This window comes from Vipera ursinii, assembly GCF_947247035.1.
Source record: "Vipera ursinii genome assembly, chromosome: Z".
In the NCBI taxonomy this organism is placed as follows: Eukaryota; Metazoa; Chordata; class Lepidosauria; order Squamata; family Viperidae; genus Vipera; species Vipera ursinii.
Genome location: NC_139517.1, coordinates 62,161,805 through 62,185,226, shown reverse-complemented (window position 1 = coordinate 62,185,226; position 23,422 = coordinate 62,161,805). Strand labels below are relative to the sequence as shown.

Below are 23,422 nucleotides of genomic sequence, written 5' to 3'. Positions count from 1 at the left end.
TTTGGATGGGAAGAAACAGGCTTCGTCTCAATCCTGCCAAGACTGAGTGGCTGTGCATACAGGCATCTCAGACTGACCAGCTTTTTCCATCTTTCACGATGGGGGGTGAGGTGTTACCCCCTGTCGATAGGGCTCACAACTTGGGCGTCCTCCTGGATTCACGGCTCAGTTTTGAAGAACATATAGGAGCCGTGACCAGGGAGGGGGTTTCCCAGTTTCGCCTGGTGCACCAGCTGCGGCCCTATGTGGACCGAGATGCCCTACGCACAGTCACTCATGTGCTCGTGACCTCCCGGTTAGACTACTGTAATGCTCTCTACATGGGGCTGCCCTTGAGGACCCCTCAGAGGCTTCAACTGGTGCAGAATGCAGCCACGCAAGTTGTTATGGGAGCTTCCCAATACTCCCGTGTAACACCTCTTCTCCGCGAGCTGCATTGGCTTCCAGTTGCCCTCCGGGTGAGATTGAAGGTGCTGGTGATGACCTGTAAAGCCCTAAATGGCTTGGGTCTGGACTATTTAAGGGAACACCTGCTGCCAGCATCAACTTCCCATCGTTCTGTGCACTCCCACAGGGAGGGCCTTCTCAGGGTACCGCCGGTTAAGGAATGCCGGTGGGTTATTCCCAGGGGGAGGGCGTTCTCTGTGGCTGCGCCGGCCCTATGGAACCAACTACCCACGGAACTTAGGATTGCCCCCGACCTTCGTTCATTTCGCCGGGACCTGAAAACCTGGCTCTTCGAGCTGTCTGGCCCAGACTGAGGGGTTTTTAATTTTTAATTGGATTTTAGATTTTAATTTTTAGGGCTTAAATTTAATTAATTGTTTTAATCTGATTTTAATTTTTGTATTTTATGTTTTAATTGCCTTGTAAACCGCCCTGAGTCCTATGGGAATAGGGTGGTATATAAACTCAATAAATAGATAGATAGATAGATAGATAGATAGATAGATAGATAGATAGATAGATAGATAGATAGATAGCAAAGCAATCTGTGCAAAAGTGGGTATGAACTGTCTGTACAAATTGGCATATTCCAGGAAACTTTGCAACTGCCTTCCTATCCGGGGACCTTCCCATTCCAAAATGGTCTTTACTTTCCCTGGATCCATTTCTCTGCTTCCAGCAGAAACACAATACCCCAAGTAACCTAAACTGGTTTTGTGAAAATCGCATTTTGATAATTTGGCTATAGATGGTTGTCTAATAATTTTGTTAACACTGCCCTTACTAATTGTATGTGTTGTTTCATAATTTCAGTATAAAACAAAATATCATCTAAATATACCAGCTCCCTTTATATAGATACTCATGTAACACCTCATTTAATAAACTGCAAGAACACTACAGGAGCTCCTTGTAGTCTGAATGGCATCACTTTGAATTGATAACAGCCTAAGTAGCAATTAAAAGCTGTTTTCCATTCATCCCCTTCTTTATCATACTCGATAATAAACTTCTCTCAGGTCTAATTTTGTAAAAAAATTCCCTTTATACAAATATTCTAACATATCTTACGTAAGGAGGTACATGTTTTCCACTGATATAGCTTTGAGATTTTTATAATCAACACACATTCTAAGACCCCCCATCCTTCTCCCTGAATAAAATAGGGGCAGCCATTTTCGATTTTACAGGTTGGATGAATCCCCAAGCCAGGTTTTTATCTAAAAATCCTCTGAGCTCTTTCGTTTCTTTAGGTATCATAGCATACATTTTTGGTTTAGGAAATTTGGCTCCTAGAATTATCTCAATGGCACAGTCCAATGGCCAATGAGGTGGGAGTATATCTGATTCCTTTTCACTAAATACTTCCATTAAATCTCTGTATTCGGCAGGCACTCTGTGGTCCAATTGCTGGGTTACTTTTTGTGTATCCCCTTCCCCCACTTTCAATTTTTCAACCACCAGCAAGCAGCAACTAGAGACCTCAATGATTTGTTGAGCCACTTTGGTTCTTTCCTTGATTTTAGATTCTGGCTTTTTTGGCCTCGGCTTACTTGGAGGGCGACAGGCTGCCATTAGATGTGGGGCAGGGCAATCTGTGGCTTGGTGTCCCTCCTTATGACATCAAAAACACACTCCCATCCCTGAAGGGATCTCTCTCTCTTGGTCCCAGTAACATTACTCTTGCTTCCTCAGCCAGCCAGCCATCTCTCACCCATAGAACAAAGTTGAAGATCTTGACCAATATGTTGTAGGTAATCCATCAAAGCTAAATCCACCTCAGTAGTTAACTGGTATCAGTCATGCAGGAGATGGGGCACCCCTCTGGGGAAACAGTTGTAATACAATTCCCTGTTTAACCCATCTCAAAATTGGTGGACTATCATATGCTCCAGCCAACCTGACATGAGCGAACAAGCTACAAAATTCTGGAATATATTCAGCCACTAGTTTCTTCTATTGCTTGATTGTCTGGACTCTCACATTGGCCTTTCTTGCTTCAGCAGAATCTTCATACCGATTCCATAGCCATGAAGATGGAGATGGGATAATAGGGTAACAAGCTGAACCCATGTTTGACCACTTTGGCAGGGCAGCTACTCACACCTCCAATCCCCTGAACTTCTCTCTTAATTATTCCACAGAAGGGCTGCAAGTTGGTGTAGGGAGTCTCCACCAGCTCTCCCCATTCTGCTGCCCTCTTGGATGCCTTGGACTCTAAAGTCCCAAGGCATCAGAGCACAGCATATAACAATGACTCTCCCAGCCAAACAATCCAGATATCCATGTAACTCATGTAAACAAGTTCTCTTCATTATGGGACCCGTCTGCTATCTTCTTCACACCTGCTAGAATGTCCTCGAAAGCTTTCCATACTGCTGACTCTCAGCAAACTTCCATAGAATTGGAGAGGTTTCATTTTTCTAACTAACCCATTTGAAAGCAACATCTACCCCCCCTTACTTGAATGGCAAGATGAAAACAGAAAAGCACATAGCTGCCAAATTTTCATTCTTGACAGCCTGTTCTTACCCTGCCAGTAAGTACAGAAGCAGAAGGGAAGAACTGTACCAGAGTATCTGCTTCAATGCCAAGGGGCAGGAGGCAGAAAGGTAACTACCATTAAGGATTACTTGATGAGTACAGTTTGTCAATTACAAATCCATCTGGTGGTGATGCTGTCTATCCCACATTTTTCTAGCTTACCAAGAAGTAGGTTGCGATCTACTTTGTCAAATACCTTACTAAAATCTAAATAAACTATGGCCGCAGCACTTCACTGGTCTAATAATTTAGTCACTTTATCAAAAAATGAAATAAGATTGGTTTAGCGTGATCTGTTTTTAATACACCTGTGCTGGCTGCTAGTTATAACTTTGTTTCTAGATGTTCACAGATCTGTTTCTCAATTATTTTTTCCCAGTATCTTCCCAGGTATTGATATTAGGCTGATTGGTCTGTAGTTCCCTGGGTCTGTTTTTTTTTTTCTTTTTTGAAGATGGAACCACATCAGCTCTTTTCCAATCCTTTGGTAGTTCCCCAGTGCTCCAAGATTTTTTTAAAGATATGATACAATGGTTCTGAGATAACATCTGCCAGCTCCTTCAGAACTCCATCAGCTATGGGTGATTTAAATTCATCAACATCAGACAGGTATTCTCTTACCATTCTCTTGCTTATTTTAATTTTTATTTCTAGTCTGCTTTATAGTTGTGTTTTGGTAGGTTAGGCTATAGTTTATTTTTTGTGTGAAGACTGATGCAAAGAATGAGTTCAGCAGCTCTTCTTTCTCTCTGCTACTGTTACTTCCTTGCCATCTTCTCTCTTTAGAGGACTGACTGTTTCCTTGATTATTTTTTTTGTTATTTGTATGTTGAAAGAAACTTTTTAAATTATCTTTGACTTTTGTTGAAAGTCTTTGTTCCTTCTGAGCCTTTGCTTTCCTGACTTCATCTTTGCAAATTCAGACTATCTGTTGATATTCTGCCTATGTGTTCCTCTTTTCATTTTTTGTACTTATCCTTTTTGTCTTTTGTGAGTGATATCTTTGTGCAACCATGCTGGTTTCTTCTTGGATTTCTTGTTTTTCTTTTTTAGTGGTATTGTGTTGGACTGGGTTTTTATGATTATAATTTTCAGTGTTTCCACACTTCTTGAGTTGTTTCCCTTTAAGATTTTTATCTATGAAATTTTGCTTAGGCTCCCTCTGAATTTGTTAAAAACAGCTCTTTTAAAGTTTAAGACACTGGTTGGATTATATTCTATTGCTGCGTTTGCATTATATTGAATTCCAGTATGATGTAGTCACTGTCGCCCAAGATTTTGGCAATTTCAAGTCATTCTATCACTTCTTCTCTTTTAATAAGAATTAGGTCCAGTGTAGCTTTTCCTCTAGTTCCCTTCTCTACCTTTTGGATGATAAAGTTGTCAGCTAAATTGGTTAGGTATCTCCCATTTGCTGCAGAGTTTGTCTCCCAGTTGATATCAGGGTAGTTAAAGTCTCCCATTACTATTGTGGTATGCTTTCTACATACATTTGTTAATTGATTAGTAAAGAGTTCATCTATTTCTTCTGAATGGTTGGGTAGCCTGTAGTATATGCCTATAGCAATGTCATTTTTTCCCCTTTTATATTGACCCATATGGATTCTAGGAGGTTTTAATCCTTGATTTTGTGTATTTCTGCAGAGATGTAGTGATCTTTTATATATAATGCAACTCCACCTCCTCTTTTGTTAGATCTGTTTCTTTTGAATAGTTTGTATCCTTCCATCAGTACATTCCAGTCATGAGTTTCATCCCACCAAATTTCAGTAATGACAACTGTATCATATCTGCCTTCATGTACTAATCTTTCAAGTTCACTCTGTTTGTTTCCTAAACTTTGACCATTAATAATAAAGGCATTTTATTGGTCTTGGGTTTCTTATATCTCCTACTTTGTAATCCTTTCCATCCTCTTTATTTCATTATCTTTTACTTTTGTATGTCTTTTTGCTCTTTACTCCTTTTCTCCTTATGCAATTGGTTATCTAGTGGTTTTTGCTTGTAATTAGGATGCTGAGCTTGTGATCAGAAGGTCAGCAGTTTGGTGGGTTGAATCCCGAGTGCCGCGTAACAGAGTGAGCACCTGTTACTCGTCCCAGTTTCTGCCAACCTAGCAGTTTGAAAGCACGTAAAAATGTAAGTAGAAAAATAGAGACCACTACGGTGGGAAGGTAACAGCGTTCCATGCGCCTTTGGCATCTAGTCATGCTGGCCACATGACCACAGAGACATCCTCGGACAAGTGCTGGCTCTTCGGCTTTGAAACGGAGATGAGCACCAGCCCCTAGAATTGGAAACGACTAGCACGCATGTGCGGGGGAACCTTTACCTTTTAGATTCTATAGGTCATGAAGTTTGACCTCTCTCCATTCTCACTTTTATTTAAAGCCCTTTTGTTAAGATGAACCAGTCATTTCTGAATATATTCTTTCCAGTTCTTGTGAGGTGCAGTCCATCCCTTGCCAGTAGCCCTTCATCTAGTTAATACAAACCATGGTTTAGGAAACTGAAGTTCTGTTGATGACACCAGTTTTTAAGCCTGATTTTTCTAAAATCTTTTGCTCCCTTGGATGTTGGCCTTTTGTTAGAAGTATAGATGAAAACACCACCTGTGCTCCTAATACTTTAACTCTCTTACTTAGGTGTTTGTAATTTCTTATTATTGTCTTCAGATTCATCTTGAAGTACTTGGTTCAAGTGGGAAATGCTAGTGAAATTGGCAGCCAAAGCATAATATAGTCTAGAAGGCAGATTTTTAATGCTGAATGAAGAATAGAGGAAATAATGACTATTGGTTCTTCCCTCCCTCAATGCTAAATATGTGATTCCAAATGAGATGATCTTATCTACAACAAATTTTGGTGAATAGTTTAATAGTGACATGTTTTATTACTGACTTCAAACAAAATATCAATCAAATGGAGCTAAAGAGAGAAGCATCAATAATTAAGGAAGAGATTGTTATGTGCTCCTGGCTACTTTCCTTCATGACCAGAGGCAAGTCTGTCAGCTTTCACATCGCTAGATTTCACCCAAATGGCTTCAGACAATGGGTATCACTTCCACTGTGCTAGGTACTGCAGTTTTCCTTTAAAAATTCTAGAGTCAAGAATATGTTTCACTTCATAATGGGTCTGACCTGCCACTATGAGGGGTCTGGGTGCCTTCTTAGGTGGAGGCCTTAAAGTGGAGGCCCGAAAAGGTTTCAGTAAGCTACAATGGAAAACCAGGTGAATTTTTCCAAAAGTCTGGGGAGTTTCAATTTTACTCTGACCGAATTGATGATTCTCACAATGGGGAAAGGCCCCAAGAATTTTAGTCCTAATTTCTTGTTGGGTAGTTTAAGGCATAAGTATTTGGTCAACAAATAAACCTTTTCCCCAACTTGGAGTGTCCTTTGGAGAGCTCTCTTTTTATCAGCCTACTTTTTATAGGTCTCAAAAGTCTTTTTAAGGCCATCTTTGTGTTTTTCCAAACTTCTTCCCAACCCTTCACCCACTGATCAAGTGTCTGGGAAGTGGAGGGCAACTGAGGGTATTCCAGTACAGGGTTGAATTCTTTCCCTGTGGCTACCCAGAAAGGAGTGTAGCCACTCCTGCTGTGTATTGAATTATTGTAAACCACCTCTGCGAAAGGGAAGTAGCCGGGTGAAAAGCAGTTGATAGGCCTTGAGATGAACCAATTAATTTAAGAAAATTCCTCCAAAGTTTTGCGGTGAACTGCATGCCTCTGTCTGAAATTATTCACTTATTTATTTATTTATTTGTTTGTTTGTTTTTATAAACCGCCCTTCTCCCGAGGGACTCGGGGCGGTGTACAGAGTAAGGTAGGCAAACATAATGAAACAGTACTGACAAACAGTAAACAAAACAAAACAAACTGGGACCCCAATTAGAGCTATCAGGCCAGGCCGGACTGCTGGAATAGGTAAATCTTCAAGTCGCGCCGGAAGGTGCGGAGGTCGGGGGCCATCCGGATTTCAGTTGGTAAGCAGTTCCAGAGGGCTGGCGCACCCACTGAGAATGCCCTCCCCCTGGGGGCCACCAGCCGACATTCCTTGACATTCCTTAGGGGCGCCATATAGCTGGTAGTCCAATGGAAGTCCTTTGCAGGCAGTAATATGAGCCTGTTTTGAAAACAGGTCTATCACAGTCCAGATGACAGTATTTCCCCTAATGTCAGGTAGGTCTACTATAAAGTCCATAGCTATTTCTTCCCATGGTTGAGAAGGGTCAGCCACCATTTGCAGTAATCCAGAGGTTTTCCCTTGGATTCTTTTCATGGTGGCACATACAGTACAGCTCCTGACATAGTTTTCCATGACTTGTTTTAGTCCCAGCCACCAAAATTGCCAGAGAATGAGATGTAGACTTTTTAGATATCCAAAGTGTCCAGCCTGTTTGACATCATGGCTGTGTTTGAGAGCATTAAGATGGAAAGCTTCAGGCAAGTACAATTTCCCCCCCTCGTAAGCCAGACCATCCCTGCATGTTAGGGATGTCTGATTGTCTTTGAACCATTGATCGGTGAGGAGTTCTCATTTTATTTTATTTACCCTGGGGTCATAAGGATTAGGGGTCTTGTGAGGCATGAGTTGGGCAGCAGTTAACTTCTTCGCATTTGCTTTTGTACTGGGGCAATCTCGATAGTGCATCAGCTAGGAAGTTTTTTCTTCCTGGTATGTACTTTAGAGTAAAATTAAATTGGTTAAAGTACTGTGCCCATTGCACTTGCTTTGGAGACAATTTGCGGGGCATTTTTAGTGCCTCTAAATTTTTGTGATCTATCCATACTTCAAAAGGCACCTTACTCCCTTCTAATTGTGAAGGCCTCTTTCTCCCAGACTTCCCATCTTCTCTCACTTTCAGTTAATTTCTTACAGGTGTAGGCACAATATTGCAGAACCCCACTTTTATTCTTTTGCAGTAATACAGCTCTGACTGCCACATCGCTGGCGTCAGCTTGAATTACGAAGGGCTCCCCTGGGCAGGAGTGCTTTAGAATCAGTTCAGCAGCACAGTCTTTTTAAATTCTCAAAAGCTTTCTGACAACTCTGTCCATGCTGAAGGTTGGCCAGGTCATGGTTTTCCCCCTCCCTTACCCATTTTGAGTAGTTCTGTAATGGGTAGAGCAATCTTGTCAAAAGAGGGAATAAATTGAGGTAGAAGTTGGCAAACCCTAGGAAGCTCTGCAGCTATTTGTGAGTCTTTGGGGGCTGCTATTCAATTATAGCTTTCACTTTGGCTGGGTCCATTTCAATGCCATCATTGGAAATTCTATAGTCAAGATAATCTAATTGGGTTTGGTGAAATTCACATTTTGACAATTTGACATAAAGTTTGGCATTCAATAGTTTCTTTAACATTTCTCAGACCAGTCTTATGTGGTCAGTCATACTCGTACTGTATATCAGGATGTCATCAAGATATACCAGAACCTCTTTGTATAAATGATCATGTAAAGGTAAAGGTTCCCCCGCACATGCGTGCTATTTGTTTCCAACTCTAGGGGGCGGTGCTCATCTCCATTTCAAAGCCAAAGAGCCAGCGTTTGTCCAAGGATGTTTCTGTGGTCATGTGGCTGGCATGACTAGACGCCAAAGGCACACAGAACGCTGTTACTTTCCCAATGTAGTGGTCCCTATTTTTCTACTTGCATTTTTTACGTGCTTTCAAACTGCTAGGTTGGCAGAAGCTGGGACGAGTAACAGGCGCTCACTCTGCTATGCGGCACTCGGGATTTGACCCACCAAACTGCCAATCTTCTGATCGACAAGCTCAGCGTCCTAACCCAGTGAGCCACCACATCCCTTTAAATGATCATGTTGTTGTTGTTGTTAGCTGCGAAGTCGTGTCCGACCCATCGCGACCCTATGGACAACATTCCTCCAGGCCTTCCTGTCCTCTACCATCTTCTGGAGTCCATTTAAGCTCACGCCTACTGCTTCAGTGATTCCATCCAGCCACCTCATTCTCTGTCGTCCCCTTCTTCTATTGCCCTCGATCTTCCCCAGCATTAGGCTCTTCTCCAGGGAGTCCTTCCTTCTCATTAGGTGGCCAAAGTACTTGAGTTTTAGCTTCAGGATCTGGCCTTCTAAAGAGCAGTCAGGATTGATCTCCTCTAGGACTGACCGGTTTGATCGCCTTGCAGTCCAAGGGACTCGCAGGAGTCTTCTCCAGCACCACAGTTCAAAGGCCTCAATTCTTTGGCGCTCAGCCTTTCTTATGGTCCAACTTTCACTACCATACATTGCAACTGGAAAGACCATAGCCTTGACTATACGCACTTTTGTTGACAGGGTGATGTCTCTGCTTTTTAGTGTGCTGTCTAGATTTGCCATGGCTTTCCTCCCCAGGAGCAAGCGTATCGTTTTGCCTTTTGGTACTGTCCATAGGGTTTTCATGGCAAAGATACTGGAGTGGGTTGCCATTTCCTTCTCCAGTGGATCACGTTTTGTCAGAACTCTCTGCTATGACCTGTCCGTCTTGGGTGGCCCTGCACGGCATAGCTCATAGCTTCATTGAATTACGCAAGCCCCTTCGCCACGACAAGGCAGTAATCCATGAAGGGGAAATGATCATGTAGGACCTCATTAATCAACTGCATAAATATGGCTGGGGCCCCCTGCAGTCCAAATGGCATGACTTTGAGCTGCTAGCTTCCCAAGGGGCAGTTGAACGCTGTTTTCCACTCATCCCCCTCCTTTATTCTCACCCTGTAATATGCTTCTCTCAGGCCCAATTTAGTCAAGACATTCCCGTTCACCAGGTGGGTTAGTAAGTCTTTCAGGAGGGGGAGAGGGTATTTATTTTCCACACATACAGCATTAAGATCCTTATAGTCCACGCAGAGATGAAGAGAACCACCTTTTTTTTCTTTGAATAACACAGGGGCTCCCACGGTAAACTTGGCCCATTTGATGAATCCCCTGGCTAGGTTTGCATCCATATATCACTGCATCTTCTCCATTTCAAAGGGGGACATAGCATACATTCTTGGTCGGGGAAGTTTGGCCCCTGGCAACAGATCAATGGAACAATCATTAGGCCGGTGAGGAGGCAAGGTATCACATTCTTTCTCACTAAATGCCTCCGCTAGGTCCTGGTACTCATTGGGGATAAGTGGCTCACCTGGTGGCCATAAGGCAGCCATGTGCACTCGCTCAATCCCCTGTAACATCTGTTGAATCAATGGGGGGATCAGGCCCTATGGGTAATCTCACAGTTCTCATTCCTTTCTCCCACCAGATAAACGGCTTCCATTTGTCTAGCCAGGCTAGTCCTAGGATCACACTCAGCCATTTTTGGAGCCACCAGGAAACGAATAAACTCCCAGTGCTTGCCTATTTCTAGGCGTAAGGGCTCCATTAATTGCATGACTAAAGTCCCTCCCATTAGGGAGCCATTGGCTTGCTCAAACCTCATGGGTTTGGAGAGCGGCTTAGCCCATATGCCCAATCTCAGGGCACATGACAGACTAATGATGCATCGGGAGCAGCCAGTATTGACTAGTACATTCAAGTCTACTTGGGTCCCTGATTTAGGGATTATGAGTTTAGCAGGCAATGAAAAAGGTGGGACATGTCGACTCACCATTGGATCGTTCTCCCCTTCATCATCACTGTTAAAGCTGGGTAGAGTGGGGGTAGGTCCAGTCGGTGGGCCAGCATCCTCCTGGGTGGGGGATGTAACCTGGGCAATGGGCTCCTAGGTAGCCCACTTGGACTTTTCTCTCGGTGGCTGCTGTGCAGGTCTCCTCCTTGTTGCTGGTTCTGGTCTACTCTGCTGTTGCAGGTAGGGAACTGGGCAGTTTGCTGCTCGATGTCCCTGCTGTCCGCATTGAAAGCACTTGATTGGTGGGCCTGTAGGTAGCCTAGGTCTTTTGGCAATAGCAGTAGTTGGAGGTTTTCAGGGTGGTGGTAGCTGCTTGGGTTCTGGCTTTGGCGCAGCTTCAGGTGGGAGAGGCTTCTTATAGAGGGCGAGCTGGACATCTAATTTCACCGCTGCCTGGTACCATTCTTGCAGCTGGTCAGGCACAGCTCGGTAGATGCATGCTAGAGTAAGGTGGTCATCTAACACTTCTCTAAAATGATGGATTATGGATTGCTCAGGCCATCTCTCTATCTGACTGACAATCTTGCAAAACTCCCACACATATACCAGGGCAGGCCGGCCAGCTTGTTTTATCTTGTGAATTTGTTCTTCTGCTTTGAGGGAAATAGATGGGTCCTCGAATCTTTCTCTCAGCCCTAGGAGGAAAAGGTGGGGGTCCTCCAATTTAGGGGCTTGCTCATTATATAAATTGTTTAACCATTCAGATGCTTCTCCCTCTAAGCTGGATGCAATCACATCGACCATAGCACCTGGGTCTGGGTTGAGATAGGCCCAGCAATTGAGCCCACCCTTCAGAGCAACCTTCGATGGGGACCCAGAGAAACTGCTTCTGTGGGGGTTGCCATACTCCCCACCATACTCTCTTCCTCTGTGGGAGTGGAGGCCCCAGCAGGGAACTCCAGGGATTGGAGGGCTATTAGCTCTGCAAAAGGGAGTCTGGGAGCCTCTCTTGGCAGGAGCTGTTCTGCACTCCTCACTTCTAGCTCTTCAAATCTTTCTGCTAGATAGTCAATTGATTGGCTATGGGCTGCAGATGGATATTTCCACTCACCCAAGTATTCAATCTCAGATGGCCTGGCAACTCCCCACCGGACTGGGGAATGCAATTTGCAGGAGTCGTCTCTTTGTTGTTCCTCTGACTTTGAAGCCCTTGGGGATGGCAAGGTCATTTTGGGGTGTCTGGAGTCTCCGCTGGGCTTAATCCATTCTGACAACCAGACCAATTCTCCTGGTTGTTTGGGTCTAGCTCCCAGCTGGGAGGATTGCTGAAACTTTTTCCCTACCTGCTTCTTCGCTGGCCCTTCCCCACCTCCTGGGGTGGCTGCTGGTGCTGGGGAGCTGGTTTCAGACAATTTTCCTTCCTCCATGATGGGATCTTCCCCAACTCTTTGTCAGCCTGTCTCCCAAACTTAGAGACAGTGACAGGAGGTTGGGACCGCCCCCTAGTTAGTTTGTAAAGTTGGTGGATTCCAGCTTGATGTCGAGTTTCCGACAGATGAGCCAGGCATTGTTTACCTTAAAAGTCTTTTATTAGAGCCCTATAACATTGGCAAAGCTTGCTAGGGAAGCTGGAATCTGAATTCCCCTCCCCTTAGAACAATATATTAAACACAATTCTCCTTCTTTTCATTGCTGCCATTAATCACATTCTCCAATTAGTTTGAAGGGTCAGTTTTCCCTTGTGTTAGACAACCTGCCAAATTCTTATCTTCTCTTATTTCAAAACAGCCTTGAAAGACATTCTTCCTCCTCCCCCCCACAGCAACAACTGATTCTAGCTCTAAAGTAACACACAAGTTTTAAATATGAAATAGCTGCTTTTTCATCTTTTGTCAAAACAAGAACATTCGATGTTAGCAGTGTTGACACTCAGCTTAGGAGGGACAGTCTTCTTAAACAATACAGTATTTTTTGCCTATGATATGAGAAATATAAAAATGATTTTTTATATTTATATTTATAGATTTATATGAAGGAAATGTATTAAATATTTGAATATAGTGGATTTTGAAGATTTGAATATGTTTTTTAAAATAAAACATTGATTGTTAAGGTATTTTTAAGAGGGATATGGGTTTTTTTAAGATAGTATATTATTTCTGTCCTTTCTTGTTTCTATTTGAAGATATGAAAAATGTAAGTGTTGGGATGGTTGATATGAGGAAAAAGTTTTCAATATATAATAATAATAATAATAATAATAATAATAATAATAATAATAATAATAATAATAATAATAATAATAATAATAATAATTTAATTTGTATACCGCCCTTCTCCCGAAGGACTCAGGGCGGTGAACAGGGCAATACACAATAAAAATAGAATACAAAAATTAAAAAGCCACTAAACCATTATGCCCATAAAATTAATACATATTAAAATTAAAACTATTTATAAAAACCCAACCCCATCCCGTCAGACCAGGCCAGCTTGTTTGAAAAGGAAAGTTTTGAGATTGCGCCGGAAGGAGCGAAGGTTGGGGGCCATCCGGAGCTCAACCGGTAAGCGGTTCCAAAGGTCTGGCGCGCCCACAGAGAACGCTCTCCCCCTGGGGGTCACCAATCGGCATTCTTTGATCGGCGGCACCCTGAGGAGGCCCTCTCTGTGGGAGCGCACTGGACGGAGGGAAGTTGACGCCGGCCGCAGGTGTTGCCGTAGGTAATCCGGACCCATGCCATGAAGGGCTTTGTAAGTCATCACTAACACCTTGAACCTCACCCGGAGAGCAACCGGTAGCCAATGCAGCTCGCGGAGCAAAGATGTAACATGGGAGTATCGGGAAACTCCCAAGACAACTTGCGCGGCTGCATTCTGCACCAGTTGGAGTCTCCGGGTGGACCTCAAGGGCAGCCCCATGTAGAGAGCATTACAGTAGTCTAGACGAGAGGTCACGAGCGCATGAGTGACTGTGCGCAAGGCATCCCGGTCTAGATAGGGCCGCAACTGGCGCACCAGGTGAACCTGGGCAAAGGCCCCCCTAGTCACAGCTCCAATATGCTCTTCCAAAGAGAGCTGTGAATCTAGAAGGACCCCCAAGTTGCGCGCCCTATCTACGGGGGGTAATAGCTCACCCCCCCATGGCCAAAGATGGAATAATTGGAATTTCCCGGGATGCCGGCACGAACAGCCACTCAGTCTTGTCAGGGTTGAGTCGAAGCCTGTTCCTCCCCATCCAGACCCGGACCGCCTCCAGGCAACGGGACATTACGTCGAGGGCATCACTGGGGTGGTTTGGGGTCGAAATAAAAAGCTGGGTATCATCAGCATATTGGTGATACCCAACTCCAAAACCACGAATGATCTCACCCAGCGGCTTCATATAGATGTTGAACAGGAGAGGCGAGAGAACCGATCCCTGAGGAACTCCACAAATGAGAGGTCTCAAGGTCGATCTCTCCCCCCCTGCCAACACCGACTGCGAACGTCCCAGGAGGTAAGAGGAGAATCACTGGAGTACTGTGCCTCCCACTCCTAACCCTCTGAGACGTCGCGGCAGGATACCATGGTCGATGGTATCAAAAGCCGCTGAGAGGTCTAAAAGGACTAGGACAGAGGAGCAACCTCTGTCCCGAGCCCGCCAGAGATCATTCACCAGCGCGACCAATGCCGTCTCCGTGCTGTACCCGGGCCTGAAACCCGATTGGTACAGGTCTAGGTAGTCAGCTTCATCCAAGAACAAAGGGAGCTGCTGCGCCACCACGCTCTCAACAACCTTCGCCAAAAAGCGATAGTTGTTTAAAATTGCTGGGTCCAAGGCAGGCTTCTTGAGGAGGGGTCTCACCACCGCCTCCTTCAAGGCGGCGGGAAAACTACCCTGACTCAAAGAGGCAGTAATCACTGCCTGGAGCCAGCCTCGTGTCCCATCCCGGGCTGCATAAGTCAGCCAGGAGGGGCACGGGTCCAACAAACACGTGGTGGAGCTCAGCTTCCCCATGATCTTGTCCACTTCTTCAGGAGTCACAGGATCGAACTCTTCCCAGATTAAATCGACAAGGCCGCCTGTATCCTCTTCATCAGACTCTGCCCAGTCAGAGTCCAAACCGGTCCGGATCCGAGCGATTTTGTCTGACAGAAATCGACTAAACTCCTCGGCTCGACCCTGCAAGGGTTCCTCCCTCACCTCCTGATTAAGAAGAGAGCGAGTTACCCTAAACAGGGCGGCCGGGCGATTATCTGCGGACGCGATGAGGGTGGCAAAGTAGTTAGACCTAGCCACCCTCAACGCTGCGAGATAAGTTCTCGTAAATGACCTTAGTCATAACCGGTCAGATTCGGATCGGCTGGACCTCCAACAGCTCTCTATGCCCCGTCTCCGACGCTTCATCTCGTGGAGCTCCATGGAGAACCATGGGGCCCGTTGGGATCTGCGTCGGGTCAAGGGCCGCATGGATACAACTTGGTCGAGTGCCTCTGTGGCTGCCCTTTCCCAGGCTTCCACTAGGGCATCGACCGAGCTGTGAGCAAAGGAGGCAGGTGGGGGCCCAAGCGCCGTTTGGAACCGCTCAGGGTCCATAAGGCATCTAGGGTGGAACCATCTTATTGGCTCAGCAACCCCACAACAGGGAGTGGCAAAACGGAAGACCATCCGCAGGAGATGATGATCGGTCCATGACAGGGGTGAATTAATTGGGGAACACCCCCCCAAGATCATCTAACCACCATCCGGATAGAAAAACCAGATCGAGCGTGTGACCCCCCCCCCGTGAGTTGGGCCCAGAATAACCTGCTTCAGGTCCATGGCCGTCATTGAAGCCATGAACTCCCGAGCTAACTCAGATGATCCCCCCAGGGATGGTAGGTTGAAGTCACCCAAAATTATAAGTTTGGGGAACTCAACCACCAACCCTGAGAGGATATCGAGAAGCTCAGGCAGGGCTGCAGCCACGTGTCTAGGTGAAATGTACACCAGCAGCAAGCCCAACTGAGCTCTGGGACCACATCTCAGGAGGAGGGACTCACACCCGGCTATCTGGACTGTGGTGGCCTCCCGCGGACATAAGGTCTCCCTCACAACAACTGCCACTCCACCGCCCCTCCCCTGAGCCCAAGGCTGGTGCAGCACCCGGGAACCTGTTGGGCTAAGATCAACCAGGGGGACCCCGCCCTCTGGGCCCAACCAGGTCTCCGTAATGCAAGCCAGGTCCGCATGCTCCTCCTCAATCAGATCATGAATGAGAGGTGCTTTATTCATTATGGACCTGGCATTAAAATACACGAGCCTGAGCTCAGGTGGCTGCTCATCCTCACTCCCGGTACCACTTGCTGAAATCAGAGGGTTGGAGCACATCACCGCTTGAAGACAGCAGGGACGCACCCCCGGGTATTGATGTGGCCCTCTGTTCCTACACCTGTGGCCATTCCCAACTGCCGTGGGAATAGATAATCCCACACCCCACCCCGGGGCCCCGTAGGCCCCCAGCCCAGCCCCCATCACGGCGCGATCAGTCCCTGACCTGGTCTGAGAAACGGTTGGTGGAACCCCCCCCTAGTTTCCAACCGAACCGGTAAACCCACCCCCCTCCCTAACCCCTCAAAACATTTGGCTAAAAAACACACCAGGGGCCTCTTGTTAAATTTGGAAGAGAGGCTCCTGTCCCTGCCCAGCCATCTCTCAGGGTCCCAACAATTGGGCCCGTCATCAAGAGATCAGAAGACAGGCGGGTCGCTCCCAGGAAGGGGGGGCACCCCTGAGAGCAAACAAATCCTTGCTGGACTAGCGTAGTCGAGCCATAATTGTCTATGAGAGTCCAGCAGGGCAGACCCATAGTTAATAAGAAATCTTGGAACAGAGGAAAATAAATGTCCAGACTGCCACACCAACTCTACTGCCACTAGAGTTGGATAACCGCTGAGCAGGCCAGGCCCCATCCTCTCACGACGGTTTGCTGGCCAGGACCAGGAAGCGGAATGGAAAAAAAACATCCAGGATAAGGCCTACCCCCCATAGAGCTCACACCTCAAGGGGGGTAGTAGATGGTAGTTCCGGGCCACTCTCTCACAGTGGCACAACACCTGGGGCCTTCTGAGTCTTCAAAAGGGAGGGAGAACCAAAGAGATAGTCACTGGGGTAGATATAAAAGCCTGCTAGATGGTAGAATAAGCAGGTGTCCCCGATGTAAGGATTTTAGTCCATACCTAAAGAAATTGGGCAAAGGTGGGTACAGCACTGGTTGATGGAGTGCAGGAGCTATAAAGCCCCCTCTGCCAGTCATGATAGATAATATTGCTGTTCCTCACCATGCCACCATTCCGCAAGTCGCGTTGACCGTACCAAGCCGCAGCTCTACTGGCTCCGAGAATCAGCTAGCAACAGTCCTAACATGACAAAACCAGCTGGTCGGAGCCGTTACAAGCCGCAGCTCTTCCGGGATCTTCCGGGCCCAACCAGGGTCCTCCGAAGGTTGTCGGAGCTCAGGGAAACAGCTGCAGGTCCCATTGCCACTCTGCTGAACCAAATCACACACGCCCTTCTTCCGCATGTCGCTCTGAGCCACAGCTCCAACGGCTCCGAAAAACCACCGGTCGGAGCCATTACAGGCCCAAAACCAGCGGGTTGGAACCGCTAAAGCCATGGCTCTTCCGGGATCTTCCGGGCCCAGCCAAGGCCCCTCCGAGGGTCACCAGAACTCGCAGGGACGAACCTCCGGGTCCTCGGGAACCTCCGCTGCTCTGCTGCTCCTCAGTTCAACGTTCCAAAACGCTCCCTTCGCACACTGTTTCGGTGAAACTCTCCTCCTAGTTGTTCTAAGCAGCGGCTCCATCGGCTCCGAAAATCAGCTGGTCAGGCTATTATCCACCGAAAACCAGCTGATGGGAGCCAACCCAAGCCACGGCTCTTCCGGGTCCTCCGGGCCAGACGACGATCTCACGGAGGCAATTTTAGGCATGGAGAGTCATTCTCCAGTTCATTTCAGTCCTCTCCTGTCCTCTGCAGTTCTCTCGTTCCATCTCCCCACAAAAGAAGGCAAAAGTCTCTCTCCGTAACTTCAAGGGTCACCAAAAAGCCGGAGCCCGTCATGGAGCTCGAGCAAGGACGTCCGCCATCTTGGGCATGCGCAGAAGGGGAAGATATAAGTGTAATTAACTCCAAGAAAATTTTAACAAGTAAAAATGTTTTCTTTTGAATATTGTGGGGAAAATAAATTTAAATGAGAACTCTAAAACAGGATCTATGACAAGATGATCTCCATGTTTGTGTGTCTCTTACTACCACCATCAGCTTCCACAACACATGGTCTGATCCAGCCAATCAAACCACACTCTGGCTGTGGTGTTCCGGCACCTCATGGCTCCTCCTAGAGGAGGCAGGCAGCGCTGGAGGGGACCCCGCTCTCACTGTACCACCAGCAGGGCATTTTCAAAAGAAAATGAGGATAGGAAGGGCAACAATAGGAAAAGAATGCAACTCTGGAAAATCCATCGAAAAAAGGTGCCGGAACTCCGTTCTGGTGCGTTCTATGACCAAAAAAAGCCCTGAACAGAAGATGCACTTTACAACTCATCTATAATTCAATATTCATTTATCTATATACATTTAGTTACTAATGTCTGTCATTGTGCTTGCTATTAACCTATGGTCTTCCTTAAAACCTGTAGTGACTTGGAATGACTGGCAGTCCACATGGAAGTAAGGACATTCTACTGCCCAGTAAGTTTATTGCAAAATGGAGACTCCCCTTTTGGAAATTTCCTGTGGATTGGCTAAGTCCATTCTGGCCTTCTGGCATCTAATGCCATACTAGAAACTTTGTTATTTCACATTTCTATTTCCTTTATGCTTCTAATATTGAGGTATTACAATATTAATATTCAAGTGTATCTTAATTTTAGTTCTGGTCTAGATTGATACAAACTTTGAAAATAATACAGCCTAAATGTTATGCTTCACTTTACATCAGGTGCTGATCTTCCTTACAATGGTCAAGTAATAGGAAGTGGTGTTAACAGAAATTCAGCAATTATTGGAGGTAAGGAAGCAGTATATATATTTATTTGAACTGACAATAAGTATATTCAGTTAGTTTAATATACATTTCAGTATGAGTACATAGTTACCTAAGGTTGATTGAATTATTTTGGAAAATTTGATAACTTCTTTGAGTGATCATAATATGTGAACATTCTTTTCATAATATTCAAGTATAACCTAATAATTAAGATGCTGGGTTAGAATTAGGAAGCTCTAGATTTAAATCCATTATCAACTATGTAAATTCACTTAGTGAATTTACTAAGTCATTATCAGTCACCATGATGTTCGGGAGACTTTCTTCATAAAAGGTGCTGATGAGTAATTATTTGTCATTAAACTGAGAGGTAAAAAAAACATTATAATGAATTCATTTTGATTACTAAGTAAAAATATAACAGAATATTTAACCTCATTTGCCAGAAGAATGTGGTGTCCATATGGATAAACTTTATGATTGATTTTTGCTAGCTTGTCTCAAGTTGGAATGTTTCTGCAAAGTATACTCAGCAGTAAGCCAATTTCAACCAATAATATAGTCTCAGATTCAGATTCAGATCCTTACCTTTTCATACATTGCTCTGAACAAATTTATATTCGTGCTTAAAGAAAAGCTAACCAAAGAATGAGAGCAAACAAACAGTTCCAGAGATTGTTTTCATTAGGCATATGTAAAGCTAATTTGGGAACAAAATGGTAAAATCAATTAAAGAAAAAATAGAATACTTAAATCAAGCAGAAGGAATATTGATAACAAATATTGCCTTGCTTTTGTCTAATCTACAATTTGTAATTCCAGGTTAACAATAATATAATCTAATTTAGGATGGAAATTCTATCCTATTCTTCCATCTGTATGGTGATTATTTAATGTTCCTCCATTAAGTCCCATTTCTTGATAGTATCCATTTCCCCATGCAAAGGCATCCGATAGAGTACATTAAGCTCCATAGCTACCATGATAGGATGAGATACCATCAGTACTCTGATGATACTCAACTTTATATCTCCATTCCTGGTGATCCAAGAGATGCTGTCACTTCCCAGTCACAGCACTTGAAGGCTGTGGAGGTTTGGATGGGTGATGAAGGCTTTGGCTGAACCGTGGTGAGACTGAGTAGCTTTGGGACCATGGAGCTTTGGGATTTGAGATTTAATAATATCTCCAGACAGAATTGTGGCATAACTTGGGGGTTTTCCTGGTTGTGGCATTCCTAGTAGCACTCCTGGCTAGGAAAGCCTTTGCCCAACTTTTTGTTGTGTGCCACTTATGCACTCTCCTGAATCAGAATTATCTCACCCCAATGATATTGGCCTGCACAGCAAAACGTGCATGCTGGAGAGCCAGTTGGTCAAGGAATTGTGTCTGTTGGGGTTCAGAAGAAGAATGTTTTCTGCTGTGGCTGCCATCCTCTGGAACCTGGTGCCATCTGAGATTATATCTGTACCACACTTTTGGTCTTCTGAAAGGGCCTGAAGGGCTCTACCAACTGGTCTAGGGTCTAATGGGGACATATCATTCTGGAGCTAGTTAATGGACTAAGATAAGACTCCATCTCCTCCCCATATGCATTTTGTTCCTGTCAGGACCCACTTCAATCCCACATCTTAAGAAAGCAGAACTCTTGGAAACAATTTCTTCCAATAGGAACTTTTATTAAGAGTAGTTGATAGTAAGCATAATAGACAGGATCTGAGATTTCCCATGCAGAGTGATAGGTTAAGGTATCCCCAAGCAAGACCCCACCCCATAGTTCATCCAGTCAATGTGGGATACCCAATCCCCAGGTGTTAGGTCCATCATGGGAAAAGGGGAGATAACATCAGCCCGTCTCCAGTTCACACAGCGATGGTTGGGCGGCTCTTCACACCTTCCTCTGAGAGCATAGAAATAAACCATACACTGAGGTTACATTCCTTATTCCCTCCCTCGTTCTAGCTGACAGTTTAGGGAGAAAAAGTTCAGAGAGAGAGATAGAGCAGGAAAGCAAAACGTTACATTGTAGCGAATAGAGGAAGCAGAGGCAATAAACCCACGGGCATATTCCCCCCCTCCCCCTTGGCTGTATGGTAGAACCTAGGGAAAGGCGAGATTTGATTTTGGGTCAGAGGGATAGATAGAAATGAAATAGGAATGGGTTCTGACATTTCCCTTCCTTCCCATCTTTTCAGTATTAATTAATATTAATATTTATTAATATTAATATTTATTGTTTAATACTTTAATGTTTTATCTTCTGATTTTTCATAATTGTAAACTGCGTAGATTTACCCCTGATTGAGATGGGGGAATATAAATTTAATAATAAATAATAAATATATTGTGCAGATATATAAACACAATATTCCTATCTCATCTGACATTCATCTTTCTACTCTCTGTGATCATAGTTTAGCTCATTAATCACCACATGCTATCTCTTTCCCCCCATACATACACAATCTGTGCATGCATGCATGCAACTTCAAATGTATGGTATTATGATTACAATTCATCAAGAGGCCTTTCAGGATGAGGCAAGATGGCTATTGATATTTGTATGAGAAGTAACAAAATGGTTGCAATGATGAAATGCAATTACTACCTTTCCCATTATGCCTCATTCTGAATGAGAACTACTCAGAACAATTGGGCCTATTGCTTTCATGTTGTGGCAACTGCTAGTGGATTTTCTAGTGCCTCAGTATGACAATTTTCAGATTGAGGTGGTGGGCAGTTAACAGCATGAGAGTTAAAGTCATTGTTTTCAGCATAATCCATCATCTTTTCTAGTGTACAAGAAGATGGCTGACATATAAAGAACTGGATTGGTTATATCAAAATATTAATATTGCACTTAATGAACATAATTCTCAGTGTGTGAAATAAAGAAATTATTAAAGTATATCTGAACCACAAAATCATATATATTTTTTCTAATTGCCACTTAAAATATATGAATTTAGTAATAAAAATAATTAAATCTCATTGGTGAGATTTTTCTTACTAAATGGTTTCATAAGGTGGCTTGACAAAATAAATATTTTAGCAATGTCAAATGTAACAAAAATGTTTGAAAAATAACTGCAAGTATGTTTAATTACAATATATTATTGAATGAATATTTCTTCCCCCCTTATTTTTAATTTGTTAAACTCTCACATTTCTCTTAGGTATTATTGCTGTTGTGATCTTCACCATTCTCTGCACCCTGGTGTTCCTCATTCGATATATGTTCCGCCACAAGGGAACCTACCATACCAATGAAGCCAAGGGGGCAGAATCTGCTGAGAGTGCAGATGCCGCTATTATGAACAATGATCCCAATTTTACAGAAACCATAGATGAGAGCAAAAAAGAGTGGCTGATCTAAAATGAGATGGGAGGAGGAAACAGCAGGGATTGGGATGGGATTGCAAAATATTTTTTCAACAAGCTCTCTAATGGACTCTTGAGCACATCTAATTTTAAAAAGGAGGAGATCAGCACAACTCAAGGTGCAAAAGACAGACAAACATTGAGACTGCAAGCCCAAACAAACAGAAAAGAATATTGATTTATCTTGAATTGCCCTTTTTGTACACATTTAATCCAAGAAAATAATCCAAGCAGTTCGGTAATTTAAGCAGTTCACCATTGCCAATGAATATTGTTGTCTATCTGTGCTTAGAGGTGTTGAAAAATACCTATCACTACAGGGATCACTTTTCTGTTTTGTTTTGTTTTTTGTAATCCCTTTAGAATACAAATATTTCTCTCAAAACAATAACATTTCTCTTTTTGAAGCCTAGGAGCATTCTTGTCTAGCCTTTTAACATAATGTTCTAAAAAGGATGTGATAATAGTTGAAACATACATTGTCATTTGATTTGATTTGAACATTAAATCTATCAGATTGCAGGGTACTTTCAAATGGCTTTATAAATTCTCAGAATTCTCTGTAATTGTTTGAAAAAGCCAGGAATCCCATGTGTATCTTCTTTTATTGGTGTAAACATCTTAGTTTCATTTCTTATCTGAAATAAGATACAAAGTGCCAATAATCAGCATTGCTCCAGTTTCTGAGAATAAGAATATTGGCATTTACAGAAAGCATTTGTCCCACAGAATCTCCAACATTACTGAATTACAAATTTCATAGGAAATAGTATTTCAGTGGCTGTCAATCTGTGGGGATAGCTCACAGAATTATTCTCTTTGGGAGAAGCCATAACTATGAAATTATCTTAAAAACCAACTTACAATAAATGGCCCTTCAGAAAGCAAGAACTCTTTAAGACATGCCTGGGATAAAACCAAATTTGTGTGTTTTTGATAGGCCATCAATCTGTTAGCACTTTGAAGTCTCCACCTGATTTGGGTATATGACAATATAGTGAAGTTTTTCTCAGTAATGAAGACATGCTGTTATTTTCATTCTTATTATCAGAAAGGCACACATTAATCACAAAAATTATTAATTCCCTTGCTGTAGCTCTAACTCTTCTGACCTGAGATCACCATGTGACATTTGTTCCACTTGTGACATAACTGATTTATGTAGATACATAAATACATTCTAGGGAATTAAAACCACTTTTATATGGTCATTGAAAATGGATTCTCATAAATTCACAACATTATAGGCATATTTCTATTTAACAAACAAATTTAATAACAATGCATGCTTTTTTTGTTCTTTAAGTCTTCATAAATCCTGGTTTGAAATAGATTTTTGAAACAGTTTTCCCTTTAATGCAGTGGTTCCCAATCATTTCTATACCCCACACCTCTAGAACACTTCTGATATATTCTCATGCCCCTTACAAAAGTTCAAAATAACAGCAACAAATTATGCATATACATTATAATTTTGAAAATCCA

General features: G+C 43.7%; 1 protein-coding gene across 1 annotated transcript in view; it reads left to right on the top strand.

Moving 5' to 3' along the window:
* The window catches only part of CNTNAP2 (contactin associated protein 2), a gene marked incomplete at its 5' end in the record, with an annotated part of 1,430,381 nt that extends 1,407,927 nt beyond the window's left edge, over positions 1 to 22,454 (top strand). Inside the window, 2 exons of the mRNA XM_083378276.1 lie at positions 18,509 to 18,577; positions 21,733 to 22,454. Of these exons, the coding sequence (XP_083234402.1) occupies positions 18,509 to 18,577; positions 21,733 to 21,932 (269 nt within the window). The 3' untranslated portion in view covers positions 21,933 to 22,454. The remainder of the gene's footprint in view (positions 1 to 18,508; positions 18,578 to 21,732) is intronic.
* Positions 22,455 to 23,422: the final 968 nt, after the last annotated feature.